The 13,766-nt window shown below is 51.0% G+C and overlaps 2 protein-coding genes across 2 annotated transcripts; both read left to right on the top strand.

Annotated features, from left to right (window-relative positions):
- The first annotated feature begins 5,877 nt into the window (after positions 1–5,877).
- Positions 5,878–6,879, top strand: LOC129195265 (olfactory receptor 1020-like). Its single transcript, XM_054801076.1, has one exon. It carries the CDS (start codon positions 5,878–5,880, stop codon positions 6,877–6,879), a length of 1,002 nt encoding a protein of 333 aa, XP_054657051.1.
- A 4,234-nt stretch (positions 6,880–11,113) lies between these two features.
- LOC129195266 (feather keratin Cos2-3-like) lies at positions 11,114–12,498 on the top strand. The gene is made up of 3 exons (XM_054801077.1): positions 11,114–11,218; positions 11,741–11,842; positions 12,172–12,498. Exons 1-3 carry the CDS (start codon positions 11,114–11,116, stop codon positions 12,496–12,498), a joined length of 534 nt encoding a protein of 177 aa, XP_054657052.1.
- The last annotated feature ends 1,268 nt before the right edge of the window (positions 12,499–13,766 follow it).

The raw sequence follows: 13,766 nt of genomic DNA on the forward strand, positions 1-13,766 counted from the left end.
TTTGTCTGGGCAGTCATTTTCTTTAGGCATGACAAAGATGTGCCAAAGCAGAATAAGACATTGCTTTCTATAGAATTGCAGACTGTCTACATTCCTGAGAGCTGGAGGAGGAGGGAACTGCACGTTGTGGATCCAGCTCTGATGTTTGATCACATGTCCGGGCAAAGCCTAGAATGCCACAGTCTAGAGAACACTGGAGGACTGCAGTTTGACCTTTTGGGTTTTCGGTAGGGACGGGTGGCTGTTGAGCTCCACTTCAAAGGGGCGGACTTGATCGTCCATGTCTGGAGGAAAGGTGTGTCCCAGTGGTTAGAGCAAGCACTGCTGGGAGTCATAGTGCCTTGGTCAAATTGTCAAGTCTCACAAGGAAGGGTGAGGCCAATTGCTTATAGACCCCCACACTCCCATTCCTCTCTGCTTTCCTGAAGTGTGTGGTCCAACACTTAGAGAAGCAGAGCTTGAAAGTGAAGACTTCTATGTTGCCTTCCCTTATTCAGGGTCAGGCAAGCAGTGTCCTACAATAAGAAGAGGACAGACATTCAGGCCCAAGAATAGTTCCATGGGAAGACTGAATCCCTTACCCGGTGTGGAAGAAGTCACCTCCCATCAATTGCTCCATAGGCAGAGCTCACTGACACTTTCAAAGATCATCCAGTTACTCCAGCACAACTCAAGCCTACCACAGAGCATGTCTGCCTCTCAGGGGCAAACAAGTCACTAACCACAGAACCCACAGTACCTCAAGAAAGCAAAAAGCTCCTGACCCCACAGGAAATTATGTCTCCTGAGTCAAGCCTTAGGGGCAGAAATCTTCTGGTAACCAGTCTCCCCCTTCCTGCCCTGGGATCTGGACAGGAGGAACAAGTGACCAGGAATTTTCTCTGCTCTTAAGGGGTCAGCCATTGAAGAAGATGAGTCATCCACGGCAGGAGGTAACACAAGAAACTTGCCCATGGCCATGTGGAAGATGGTCCTGGAGCTCCCTACAGCCACAATGTTTTTCCAGCTCTGGCCCCATAGGCGGCCAAAGAGACACAAAAGGCATGAGCATGTTGACTGAGCTCGTGTCTTCTGTCTGCACTTCTCAGTGACTGCTCGGTCTTGCAAAAGTCTTCCTTTAAAACCTCAAGTTTGCTTAAATTTGCTTTACGGGCCACCCGGGAGGTTATGAACATAAAGGCACAGGGAAAGACTTTTCCCATGAACAGAACCAGAATCAGATGTACAAGGGACAGAAAAATGCATTCTAGCATTAGCTAGTAGTGCCCACGTATTGTGACATAGTCACTATTATGTCTCTCAAGTTCCCTTTTCTCATGAAACCCTGAACCCTCCCTCACGCATCTTTGAGTTTTTACTAGGCATGAACAGAACGAGAATCATTCTCCTACTGGGACCCAGACCACAATTTTCTTACCCTGTTTTTGTCTGCAAATGAACCTACTCATTCATCTTCCAGTTTCCTACAGACATAGACCACCTCTTTTCTCCAGGTTCTTCATTGTCTTTGCCTAACTCTGATTCTCCTGTCTCTCCTTCTGAACCAACCCACTCCCGCCTTGGCACAAAGACTGAGTTTTGTGTGTCACCTCAGAAGACCTCACTGCAAACTCTTGCATGTTTACTTTCAGGAAAGAAAATCCAGCTAATTACTCCTTTTGGTCACCATGGCTGCTTTGGTTGTCTTCCAGCACAGCTGCTCTCCAGGGCCACCAGAGAGAAATGGCCCAAAGCACGGTGCACAGAGGAAGAAAACAGTCCACAGATACAGGAATCTACCAGGACTTAATGAACAGACGGGCTCCACTTTCTGCCACACTGGCCATTCTCCAGTACTGGAGAGGAGATACTACAAGGAGTAGAACAGCTCACAGTGGTGAAGGGGGTGCAGGGTGTAAGAGGGAGAGGTTAAACAGAGTATCTTCTCCTTTGTGTAGCTGATGCCTGATGCTAACAGTCTCAGCGTGTCTTTTCTGCTCAGTTGGCCTTCAGCTCCCGGCAAGCAGGCTTTCTTTCTGTTGGCCTTCCTGACATCTAGACATGATGTCATTCTGTGGTCCAAAAGTCATCAATCATTTCCTCTGTGATAAAGATTCCTGCCTAGCCCTCTCCTGCACTGACACAGCGCTCTATCTCACTTGCATGATACAGCTCTGTCTATCTCACTTGTCTGGTACAGCTCCAACATGTTCCTTGATATCAAACTGTCAGTGCAGAACTGACAGAAAGAAAGAGAAAGAGAGAGAGAGCGAGAAAGAGAGCGAGAGCGAGAAAGAGAGCGAGAAAGAGAGAGAGAGAGAAAGAGAGAGAGAGAGAAAGAAAGAAAGAGAGAAAGAGAGAAAGAGAGAGAGAAAGAGAGAAAGAGAGAAAGAGAGAAAGAGAGAAAGAGAGAAAGAGAGAAAGAGAGAAAGAAAGAAAGAAAGAAAGAAAGAAAGAAAGAAAGAAAGAAAGAGAAAGAAAGAAAGAAAGAAAGAAAGAAAGAAAGAAAGAAAGAAAGAAAGAAAGAAAGAAAGAAAGAAAGAAAAAGAAAAGTCAGATTTACAAACTCAGAAACAAGAAAGTGAAGCGAAAAGTCCAGGGAGGATTTCCCAGAAGAAGTAAGGTAGTTTTTCAAAGTGCCTGGGTGTGAGCAAGCATATTAATTCCCTCCTAACTTCTGCCCATTAGCAGTCCATCATTCAACTATTCCATTGGCTTGGCTGTAGAAACACTTCAATGCATTTGGCAAAGTCACCAAAAAAAAAAAAAAAGGAATTTCTCTCTCCAAATGTAGACCCCTGAAATGGAAAATGGGTAACAAGTCATTCTTTACACTCAATGGAAGGAGATTAGCTCTTCAAAAGAGCAGTTGATTTCAACCTCCTTAGGAATTTTATTTCAGAACAAGAGGAATCATGCTTTCAAAGTTCTTCCCTCTGCACAGGGATGATCAAACGAGTCCATGTGAGCATGTCAGGTGGAGACATCACCATGGCAGCTGGGGGAAAAAACCCAAACCACTATAGCTTTCATTTCACCTAACCATAGAGGTCTCCAGGTGAGACACTTGAGTCAGAACTGATTGTGTGCTCCTCCCCTCTAGAAGCAGCAGTACTTCTGGAGATGACTCATGTATGTCCTCTGTACATGTGTTCTGACATGGGAGAAATTTCTCTCTAAACGTACCGATTTTCATGCACATGTGCTGATTCGTGCGTGTTCTGAAGACTCCAGGGCATCTACATATCAGCAGCAATGTGGGGCAATTGAACCAAGCCTCCAAGGCAAATTCTGTCCTTTGTGTTCTTGCTTCTTGCAGAGAACATCTGTAAAAGTTGATCTTACCTTCTCAGGGTAGGAAGGTAAGGGAGGACTAATAGAGTAGTGCAGGCTGTCTTAAAGGAACTGGGTAATGCTTACTGGGCAACAGACTCAAATCGATAGACAGACTCCACTTGCGGAGTCAGTAACTTTTAGCTGAGCATCCATATGTCCTGCTGGGGTCTGCCCTGCTGTAATTTTTCTTGGTCTCACATTCAGCACCTCCTTTCCCCAAGCTGGCTCCTGGTCTGGCTCCAGGCTGCCAGGAAGCCAGCTGGGTCACCATGGACAGGGCTCCAGGCACTTGGATATGAGATCTGCAGCGGGGCCCATGTACCTGTGCCCAAGGACGTGGCAATGACCAACCTCATCAGCTCTGCTGTCCTTGATGGTAGTTGTGGAAAAGCTTTAGAAAGCCTGCTGAGGTTGGACCATACCCGCGCTGGGGTGTCTGTAACTGCTTCCTTTGCTGGGTGGGATGATGTTTCATTTGGGGGTGAATTCTACCTATTGAGTGTTAGAGCCCTCTTCAGCCCCGGAGAGCAACCAAAAGCAGGACCTCAGACGTCTAAGGGGCCTGAGGCACAGATGAGTGCAGGACACTGAGGGCTGCAGACAATTCCGCATCAGTTTAATCGGTAGTCCCCTGACATAACCTGGGTTATGCAAGGCCCTGCTTAGGGCTGGCAGTGAGGACCCAGGACCTCTAGGAGAGGCAGGTTGACCTGGCCCAGCAGCGTAATGCCAACGGGGTACCCTGGGCCCTCTAAAGTGAACTGGATATCCTTCCTGAGACACAGGCACAAATCCATAGGACGTGATCCAGAAGGAAAGTCAGCACCCTCCAGCTGAGCATCCACATGCAGTACTAGGGTGGGATTGCCTGAACACGAGACCCTGGAAGCAGTTCTATTGCCCGTGGACTGTTTGAGGCATCCATATGGGGCAGAGAGCTACAACACAAGAGTTGGAGGCAACTCTGCCCCTCTTGGATTGCCAGTGGGAGGCCAAAGAAGCCCGCTAGGCAGTGGAAACGCTCTAGTGCACAGGTGACAGTCTCCCTCCTTCAGCCACTACTAACCAGATGAGGATCACACATGTGGAGTCCGGACGTGGGCATCTCCATGCTGGTGCTCACAGTTCAGAGTGTGAACTCTCAGCAGAAACTCACCCTTTACTTTGAGATTCATTTCACCTGTCCTGAAGAGCCAGGGCACAAAAATCCATTTACACTGGGGCCACCCTTTCCTGTCTTGCCAGGAAGTGGAGAGACAAACCAGTTAAGGCACTTTGGACTTCTCATTCTGAAAAGATGATTCAAAGCTATGGGGACATATGGGCTGTCACGAGCCACAGCTGCCTCATTCTGAAGGAGTCATTTCCAATGTAGTCTTCTGTCGGGGGAGATCTGAATCCCCTTCCTGGGGCCTCCCTTGTCTTTGCTGCAGTGTTTACAGAAGTCATTGCTTATTATTCTGCCTCAGATTTGCTCTCCCTCAGAGCAGGCTGAATTACCACAGAGGTCTGGGGAGGGGTAGCCCTTGCTGGAGTTGTTGACACACTTTCCACCAGCTCACTTTCCCCAGGGACTAGTTACACAGAGCTCGCTCCCTGTAGTCCCAAGGAGAGAGGAGATGCAGCAGGACCCTTCAGGATCCTGATTCCTTCTGTAAGCCGTGGGAGACTTTGGAGAGCAGGTACATTCAGGTGCTGTTGATAACTCACAGCAGAAACTGCTGGAAGCAGAGGACAGGAGTGTAGCTGCCTGTGTGGAAGGAGTTGAGGTCTGGAGAGATAAGAAGGAAGGGAAGGAAGTGCACAGGAAGAAATTGAGAGTAAGAGCTAGTCCCTGGGTTTTGTTCAAAGGTACCATCAGAGAAGTCAGTTCTTCATGCCGAGGGTTACAGGTAGACACAGTATTTGCACAGGCAAATTTAGTGTTGTTACTTAGCTCATGGGAGTTTGCGTGGTGTCAGTTATACAAGACCTGTGCCTCTGTCTTGTCCTTTCCTAGGTCACTTCCAGAGCTCACTCCTTCCTCCAGATATTGCCTCTGTGTCCTTGCCATTGCTGAGCTCTCGGGCAGTGAGGCTGTTACTGCTCAGTTGGAGCCGTGCTGCTGCTGTGCAGAAGCCAGCCTGGGGGCACTGCCATACCTCAGCTGAGCTGAGGTGTGTGGGTTCAGGGTGCTTGCACATGTCAGTTCATCTCTCGCACTGAAATTCCACTTTTTCTTTACCTTTACCTTTATCATCTTTATCATCTTTATGTCTCTCTCTATCTTACTTTTGTCTCAGGGATCAGTTTCTCATCTTCAGCTTTCTCACATTAGACTGCACGCTACTCTCCAGGTACAGCACTTATTTTGGGGCCCTCTCTCAAGAGGACTACCTCACAGAGCAGCTCTTCCCAGCCCAGGAGACAGCTGTCATGCAGTTGGTGTGATTCCCCTTCCCCTTTTTACTTACAGACAACAGGAAAACTCTCAGGGGGGTGTGAACATCCAACATCAACAAGAGCTCTATCTTGCAGCTCACCTACCTGGCGAGTGGGAAGAAGAAAGATCTACAACACAGCATGCAGAGAGGAAAATGGGTCAGCCAGACACTGCTGATGGAGTTCCTCTTGCTGGGACTGGGGGATGCCCGTGAGCTCCAGACACCTCTCTTTCTCCTCTGTCTGGCCACATACACAGTGACCATGGTTGGGAAGATCCTCATCATTGTGCTGATGGTCAGAGACCCGCATCTCCACACACCCATGCACTTCTTCCTGATGAATCTGTCTGGCCTGAAGACCTGCTACAGCTCCACCATCCCGCCCAGGCTGCTAGCCAGCTTCCTCACTGGAGACACGACCATCTCTGTGCAGGGATGTATGGCACAGTTTTTCTTCTTTGGCACTTTTGCCACTTCTGAGTGTTACTTGCTGGCTGCCATGTCCTATGATCGATACCTGGCCATATGTCAACCCCTGCTTTATGCAAGCCTCATGAACTGGAAGGTATGTCTCCAACTGGTGGCTGGATCATGGGTTGCGGGACCGCTAATTTCTACAGGAATCACATCTTTCATATCTCACCAAAGGTTCTGTGGCCCCAGTGCAACTGACCATTTCTTCTGTGAAGAAGCTCCATTGCTAGAGCTCTCCTGCAGTGACACTGGGATGATCAGAATTCTTATTATCATATTATCTTTCCCAGATGTAGTTTTCCCATTTCTGTTCACTCTGGCATCCTATGTCTGCATCATAGCTGCCGTCCTGAGGATCCCGTCCAGCATGGGGAGGCACAAGGCCTTTTCCACCTGCTCCTCTCACCTCACTGTGGTCATTGTTTTCTATGGGACCCTCATCATAGTCTACATGCTGCCCAGAACAGTGCCACTGAGACAGCTCAACAAAACGGTCTCCCTTTTTTACACAGTCCTCACACCTCTCATCAATCCACTCATCTACAGTCTGAGGAACAGAGAGGTCAAGGAGGCACTGGGGAGAGTGCTCAGGAGGCCTGCTGCCTGCACTGACAGCTCCAACCAGGTGTGGGTTTCAGGGCACAAATCTGGTTCTCCTGCAAACTGATGAAGAGACCATGGGAAGGAATGGGCTCCATCCCAGGGGTACCTCTGCAAGCATCTGGCTTTCACCTAGGATGTGCAATGGCAAGAGGCAGAGGGAGAAGAGGGCCTTAGGGAAGCACATGCCCAATTGAGAAGAGAAGGTAATATCTTTCTCTGGCTTGTTTTTTCCTTAGAGGCAATGGAATGGTGGGGGCTACTGTATGTTGGCAATTGAAACCAAATGCTGAACTTCTCTTTATCAGGGAAGTGAATAAAGCAATCTGGGTTGAAATGTGACCTTGGTTTTGGGGCAAGCGTGGCACCATTTTTTTCTGACGGCGAGATCCTGGGGTGGGAACTGTCTTCCTTTGGCCATGCACCTTTCCAGTCATAAAGTAATTCAGACCATGACTCTGGTGTCGCTTCTATTCAGTGGAGATCCTTGGCTCAACTCAGATGCTAACATGCCTGCTGGTGCCTCCTTTGGTTTGAGATGCTACTGAGCATCCCACACATCCAGGTGTTCCTGTTAGGAAGATTTGGGGATATGATGCAGGGGTCTGTATGGATATGGCGAGGAAATGAACGCAGGAAAGAAGGTGAAGGTATCTGAGACGACCCCTAGCCCTAACTGTGGCCAGCAGCATTCACACCTGTTACATCAGAGACTCCTGTGGCAACAGGTCTGTCATAAACCTACCTTGAGATCAGTGCTAAGCACAGGTCACACACAAGGTATGCCTTCAGAGCACCTCATTCTTTCTGCAGCGCGTCCTGGGAGTTTGGGGGAATCAGGTGGAGTGGAGGAGGCCCTTTCACTGTTGTGACACTCGTAAATCTCTGTTTCACCATTTACTTCCACTGAATTTGCAACACCAGAATGTCTTGTCTTTACTAGAAACAAAAGGCAAAGGCTCAGAGCAAAGACGACAGAAAGAAATGCCATTGTCTTGAGAGCTTACTAAAATCCTCCCGTTTACCATCTCGCTTGCCAATAAAAACAAACCAACCAACAAAACTGGAGCAGCTGCCTAATTAGCCGCATGGGAATGACTTATCTTCCAAGTCTTAACGAGTGCTAAAAAGCATTCCACACTTCAGTAGGAGCAGGGCTGGGTGTGCCAGCCTTTAGGTCTCCTTGAGGGGATTGCTCACATGTCTTTAAATCATTATGTGCAACCTGGTCGGCAGGAGCCTTGAGTCTTCGTCTCATGCTACTGTGGAAAAGTTGTTCCTCTAGGAACTCTACGTGGCCCAGTGCGTGCCAAGGGGATCCATTTCTGTCTAACATCTCTTCAATAGTCCAGTGAGATGCACAGATTCGACACCAATATTAGACCCATGGGAAGGATGAATAAACAGATGAGTAGCAGATGCCGTTGATTTCTTATGAGCTTTAAAGATGGGCTTCTGAATATGCTCTTTTTAGCCCAGATCTGGTTTTGTCCCAACTAAAGACATGCATTTAAATGAAGCGACTCAGTTCAGAGTGTAATTATGTAGCCTTCTACAACCTGGAGTCAGGTGAGATGGGTCAGGTCCTCTGGTGTGGCCTCTCATGATTCCTTTCATTTTTCCAGCTTTCCAAGGGCTTAATCCTCCTTCAGGGTCCCAATGCAGTTCCCTTCTGCAGTGTTCATTCAGTTCTATGCTCATTTAACTTCAGAAAACAAAGCAGGGGTGAACCTTCAGGATGTCTGACTTGCTGCCCCTGGACCATTTCTCCACCACTATCCTAGGAGACTGAGTACACCCGCCCCACCCCTTTGCGTCCCACCCAGCACGCGGAAATACGCCTTGAGCACCAAGCTACAGAAACCTCTCTCTGATAGGCACTGCACATGACCAAAGGAAAATGCTTCATGCTACATCCTCTGGAGGGTGTTCTCCACCCACTAACAAGTCCTTTCCTGTGGTTGGGGGCTGGAATGGGTAGTTCCTGGAAGGAAAATGTTCTCCTTCCACCCCCAACCTAGATGCAGTGCCTTAGTCATCAGGTCCAACTTGTGATGACTGCTACTAGAAAGGATCCCAGCTAAAGAAGAATGGGGAATTGTTGAGACCACTTCTGGGGCAGGATCTCCAAAATGGTGAGGTAAAGGAAAGTTCCAGCTGACACGCTTTCCAGGATGACTCCTCCTAGCACGCTGATATCCTTGTCAGATCAAGTGACCCTAGCGACCACAAAAATGCAGGTGGGGGACATGAAGACAAACAGTGCTGTGTAGAGGAGTTATCTCTGTGATCTAGTTCCCCTCTGGCTTAGCTTGAAGGCCAAGCTGGACGTGACCTACGTGGCTAAGATTCCTTGAAGAGCTGCAACACTTGCTGTTAAGGGGTACCAAATCTGGTAGCCCAGTAGAAATTCTTCTATCGTTCCATGTGTCTAGAGCCAACCAGTAAGAAGGCTCAGAATATATTCCAAGTAAGCACACGCGCGCACGCGCACATGCACACACAAGAAAACCACATGGCTGAACACAGGCAGGCACACTTAGCATTCATATTAAAAGAAAAGAGTACTAAGGGCATAATCCTGTTCCTCTCTCTGGCTGATAAGAGGTTCCTTTAGTGGGAACTATGTCTCTGTATATCTGGAGTAGCTTAGCTTAGACACTCAGTCTACCCACTAGCTGTCCTTTGGATCCACCAGCAGACGCAAACACCCCAGACATGTGCGCCCTCTTACCCAAGGTCACACTCCAGTTGCTGGCACCTAGACCTCCATACATATGAACTTACACAGAACAGAGAGTTCCTTATGGTGAGAAATAAGTAGAATTTTAATTAATAAGAAGATAGGAGACACTGCAATTATCAGGCTCAGGCGGTGGCCAGACAAGTTTACTGAGGATCCACCTGTTCACATGTGACTGGTCCTGTACATCCCTTTATTCCTCTGTTTTGCCACATTTAGTCCTGTCCAAATCACCTGGATCTTTCCCTTTCCCCACCTTTGGTCCCTTCCATAAACATCCCATTGTAAGTCTTGAGCAATCCCCACATGCTTTCACAGTGCATCCCATAATGTGTCCCATATTGCTGAGGAGTAATCCCCCTTCAATTTGAGCCAACCCCACTAAATCATCTTGCCTCGCTTTCCCTTCCCTTCCCTTCCCTTCCCTTCCCTTCCCTTCCCTTCCCTTCCCTTCCCTTCCCTTCCCTTCCCTTCCCTTCCCTTCCCTTCCCTTCCCTTCCCTTCCCTCCTCTGCATGTTTCCCATCCAGTGTGTGGATCCTTCTCCAGTGTTGTTGCAACATCTCCTTCTCCATCCCACTTCTGCTCCAGAAAGCAGCTTGCCCCGCTTCGATGCTCCCAGTCCTTCACCGTCCTTGCACATCGTGGTGAATAGCACTCTCTTTCCAACTTTCTCACCGCTTCCCTCATCTTGTGTTTCTTTGGGCTCTAGATCAGTGACTTGAGGAGAGGCAGCACCAGCACTGTTGAAGACGGACACTCCTCTGTCCCAGGTGAGGCTGGTAGTGAGGCGGGTGAAGATCAGGGACCATGGACTGGAGCACAGCACAACCACAGCTGGGTGGCAAGTGCCTTGCGTCTCTCTTCCCATCTCTGCTGCCATGGAGGAGAGCTGAATCGGCCCATAGGAGCCCAACAAGGAGAGGAAGCACATGAGGGAATCGGTGCCACATTTGGAGACGAGGAGCACACTAGTCCAGCAGCTCTCAGCACAGGCCAGCACGGGTGGTGCCTCAGAGAAGAAGCAGTCAATGACACTGGGCATGCGGCTGGGCAAACAAAAGTGAGTGCCGCTGGTGCCAACAAGGGGAGAGTGACCCCAGTCCTCAGGCCTGCCGCTGCAATGGCACAGGTCTTCCCTGGCATGGGCTACGACATGGCCACAGTTCAGTCGTAGGCCATGACTGTGAGCTGGAACACACAGCTGCCCAAGAAGATTTTCCTCTGCACAGATAGGAACTTCAGTGGCTTCTTGAGCATCATGGCCAATGAGTAGCCAATCACCGAGGCCCTGAATCCCACAGTTGTTGAGATTGGAAGGTGCCTCTGGAGATGATCAGGGTCAGAGCAGGGTCAGCAAGAGCAGGTGGATCAGAACCCTGCCCCATGTGGTCCTGATGGTCTCCAGGGATGGACAGTTCACAAGCAGCCTGTGGAACATCTCCTGGGCTTGGCCCCGCTCACAGCAGGAGAGTTTTTCCTCATGCCTGTGTGGAATTTCCTTGCACACTGCACCACGATGCACACAAGGGCAAGTCAGCAAGCACCCCTACCTACGCATGAGCAACTGTGAAGTCACCGAGGATCCACAGGGGAGGTCCTTGGCAAGGCAGGACTGGAGGACCCTGGGGCAGAACAAGACCCCAGACACACTGGTGGTGGTGGTACGGAACACCCAGAGAGAGCCCGGAGAGCGGAGGAGGCCCAAGAGATGCACCAAGGCCTCCCCAGAGCAGTATTAGGAGGAAGAGAGTCAAAAGCAGCATCATTGACCACCCACCTGTAGAAGCAATGAGCAGTGATCTTCAAGAGAGCTTGGAGGGTGGGAGCAAGAGGACGCGACACATCGTCCCGCCCAGCAGCCCTTTGGCATCCAGGTGAGGATTGCAGGGCCAAGAGCAGCAGGGCCCTTCCCACCAGTGGGGCTGCAAACAAGGCCACACAAGTGCCCCGGGCCAATGTCCTGCACGCGACCCCTCAGGCACTTGGGACTCATCTTCTGCTGGCACCAATGTGCTCCTGTCCCGGGAATCCTTGGGCCTCCCACCTCAGCACTGAAAAGGAGCCTTCAAGGGGGAGTGGGTCAGGAAATGAAAAGGCATCAGGAAACCAAAACACAGCCCGTATCATTAGCTGGGATGTTTTGCATTTGAGATGAGCTTCTCAGAAAATTATTACTTCCACAGAGGCTTCCTCTGGACCTGGGGCAGTGCAGGACCAGTATAAAAGCCATCCCAGCTCTTCACTCTCTCATTCGCTTCGCTCCTCCTCTTCTCCTTCGGAAGCAAGTGAGTTGGAAGCTCGGTCCTACACCGGGGCTGGGGGCTGCCTGTCCTGGGAGGGGAAGCGGGGAGAAGGTCTGGCGGGGAGAAGGTCTGGCGGGGAGAGGGGCTGGGGCTGGGCTGAGCTGAGGGGACTCTGGGGTTCTTGGTTAGGAAAGAGCTTGCCTGGGCCTGGCTCTCTTTGCACAGTGCCCAAGGGGACAGGCAAAGCGGCGCGTGGGTCCCCCTGCACAGCCTCTAGGTCCTCACCCAGCACGTGCCTCGGCTCCCTCATGGTGGGGTGACAGGCTGCTCCTCACGCACTCCTCATGCTCCTCCCCGCCCTCTCTCTCCAGGTGCACCTCCATCCCCGCAACATGTCCTGCTACAGCCAGTGCCTGCCCTGCCAGCCCTGCGGCCCGACCCCGCTGGCCAACAGCTGCAACGAGCCCTGTGTCAGGCAGTGCCAGAACTCCACCGTCGTCATTGAGCCCTCCCCCGTGGTGGTGACCCTGCCCGGACCCATCCTCAGCTCCTTCCCGCAGAACACCGTTGTGGGGTCCTCCACCTCCGCTGCCGTTGGCAGCATCCTCAGCTGTCAGGGAGTGCCCATCAACTCTGGGTGCTGTGACCTCTCTGGCATTTCCAGCCGCTACTGCGGGAGAACGTGCCTCCCCTGCTAAAGCTGCTGCAGAAGGCCCCCCGGGAACCCAGAGGACGGTAATGGACTCAGCATGGAGATCCTGGCCATCACTTTCAGAGGGACTGAGCCTCCATGCCTCCAGCTGCAAAGAAAGGCAGGAAGAGGCACGCCTGGGCTCTCTGAAATCATGGCCCTTGCCTAACTTGCCTGTTTCTCACTCACTTTTCTCTCTCTTCTTTCTGTGCTGCCTTCTGCTCCCCTGGGCTGTGAGCACCTGCTAAGCACCATCCGAGGAAGGACCTGCTGCCTCTCTCCCTCTCGGGGGCAGGCAGGCAGGTGGGCAGAGAGACACCCAGTGCAAACACTTCCTCGGCCAAGGGGCAAAGACTCCTAGCTACCCCTGGTGCTCCCTGTAGTGTGGCCCCCACTCAGAGGACCTCCTTTCCCTCTTTCAACTCATTAAAGTTTTGCTGCATCCCAGCCTGGGCCTCTGTGTGGTCCTTCTCTCTTCCCGAGAGAAAGGCGTCGCTCTGGGGAGATCTTGCAGGCGTAAAGGAGAGCCATTGGCATTCCTGGAGGAAGGGGAGGGTGAGACACAGGCAGTGGGCATCTTTCAAGACACTGTCTCTCTCAACTGAGGAAGATGTCCCTGGCTCCTGCAGGGCCAGCAGCCCTCAGGGCCTGTCTTGCTGCATCCCTGCACACTAATGCCCTCCTCAGCCTTTGAGCATGCCGTGCTTGGGCTTGGGAAGCCCAATCACTGCCCGAGCGAGGAGTCCATCTTCTCGGCCCCTCTGGCTGGTGGTGGTGGCACTGGGAGCTGGTTCTGCATCCATCAGCACCTGTCAGCCCTCCCTGGTGGGCGGCTCTTGCTTCAGGAGGGCCACTCTCCCTGTGGCAGGTGTGGTAGCGGTTGTGTGACGGGTTTCTCCTCACATGCCCCTGTGCTCCTCCCTGCCATCTCTCCCCAGTGCACTTCTGGCCATAAGACATCTCTAGCTCCAATCTCTCTGTCTCTCAACCGATGAAGAGAGGTGGACTATTCCTCGCCCACCTCCCTTTGTGGTTTCCAGCTACAAGCCGGTGCTTCTGCAGCATTTCAGTTCTCCTTGCATTGACTTAGCCTTCCTTGTAGGTCTTGCAGGGATCTTGTGTATCCCCAGACAGGCAGCCAGCATTTCCTCCAGCACAACTAGAAGAGGTGGAGTTTCGAAGTGCAGATGTGGTCTGTTTCCTGACAGCTCACTCTCTGTCTCCCTGGGCATGCATGTAGAAGCAGTGCATAGGAGGATTTGTGTTATCTGCAAA

This window comes from Grus americana, chromosome 22 (assembly GCF_028858705.1).
Source record: "Grus americana isolate bGruAme1 chromosome 22, bGruAme1.mat, whole genome shotgun sequence".
In the NCBI taxonomy this organism is placed as follows: domain Eukaryota; kingdom Metazoa; phylum Chordata; class Aves; order Gruiformes; family Gruidae; genus Grus; species Grus americana.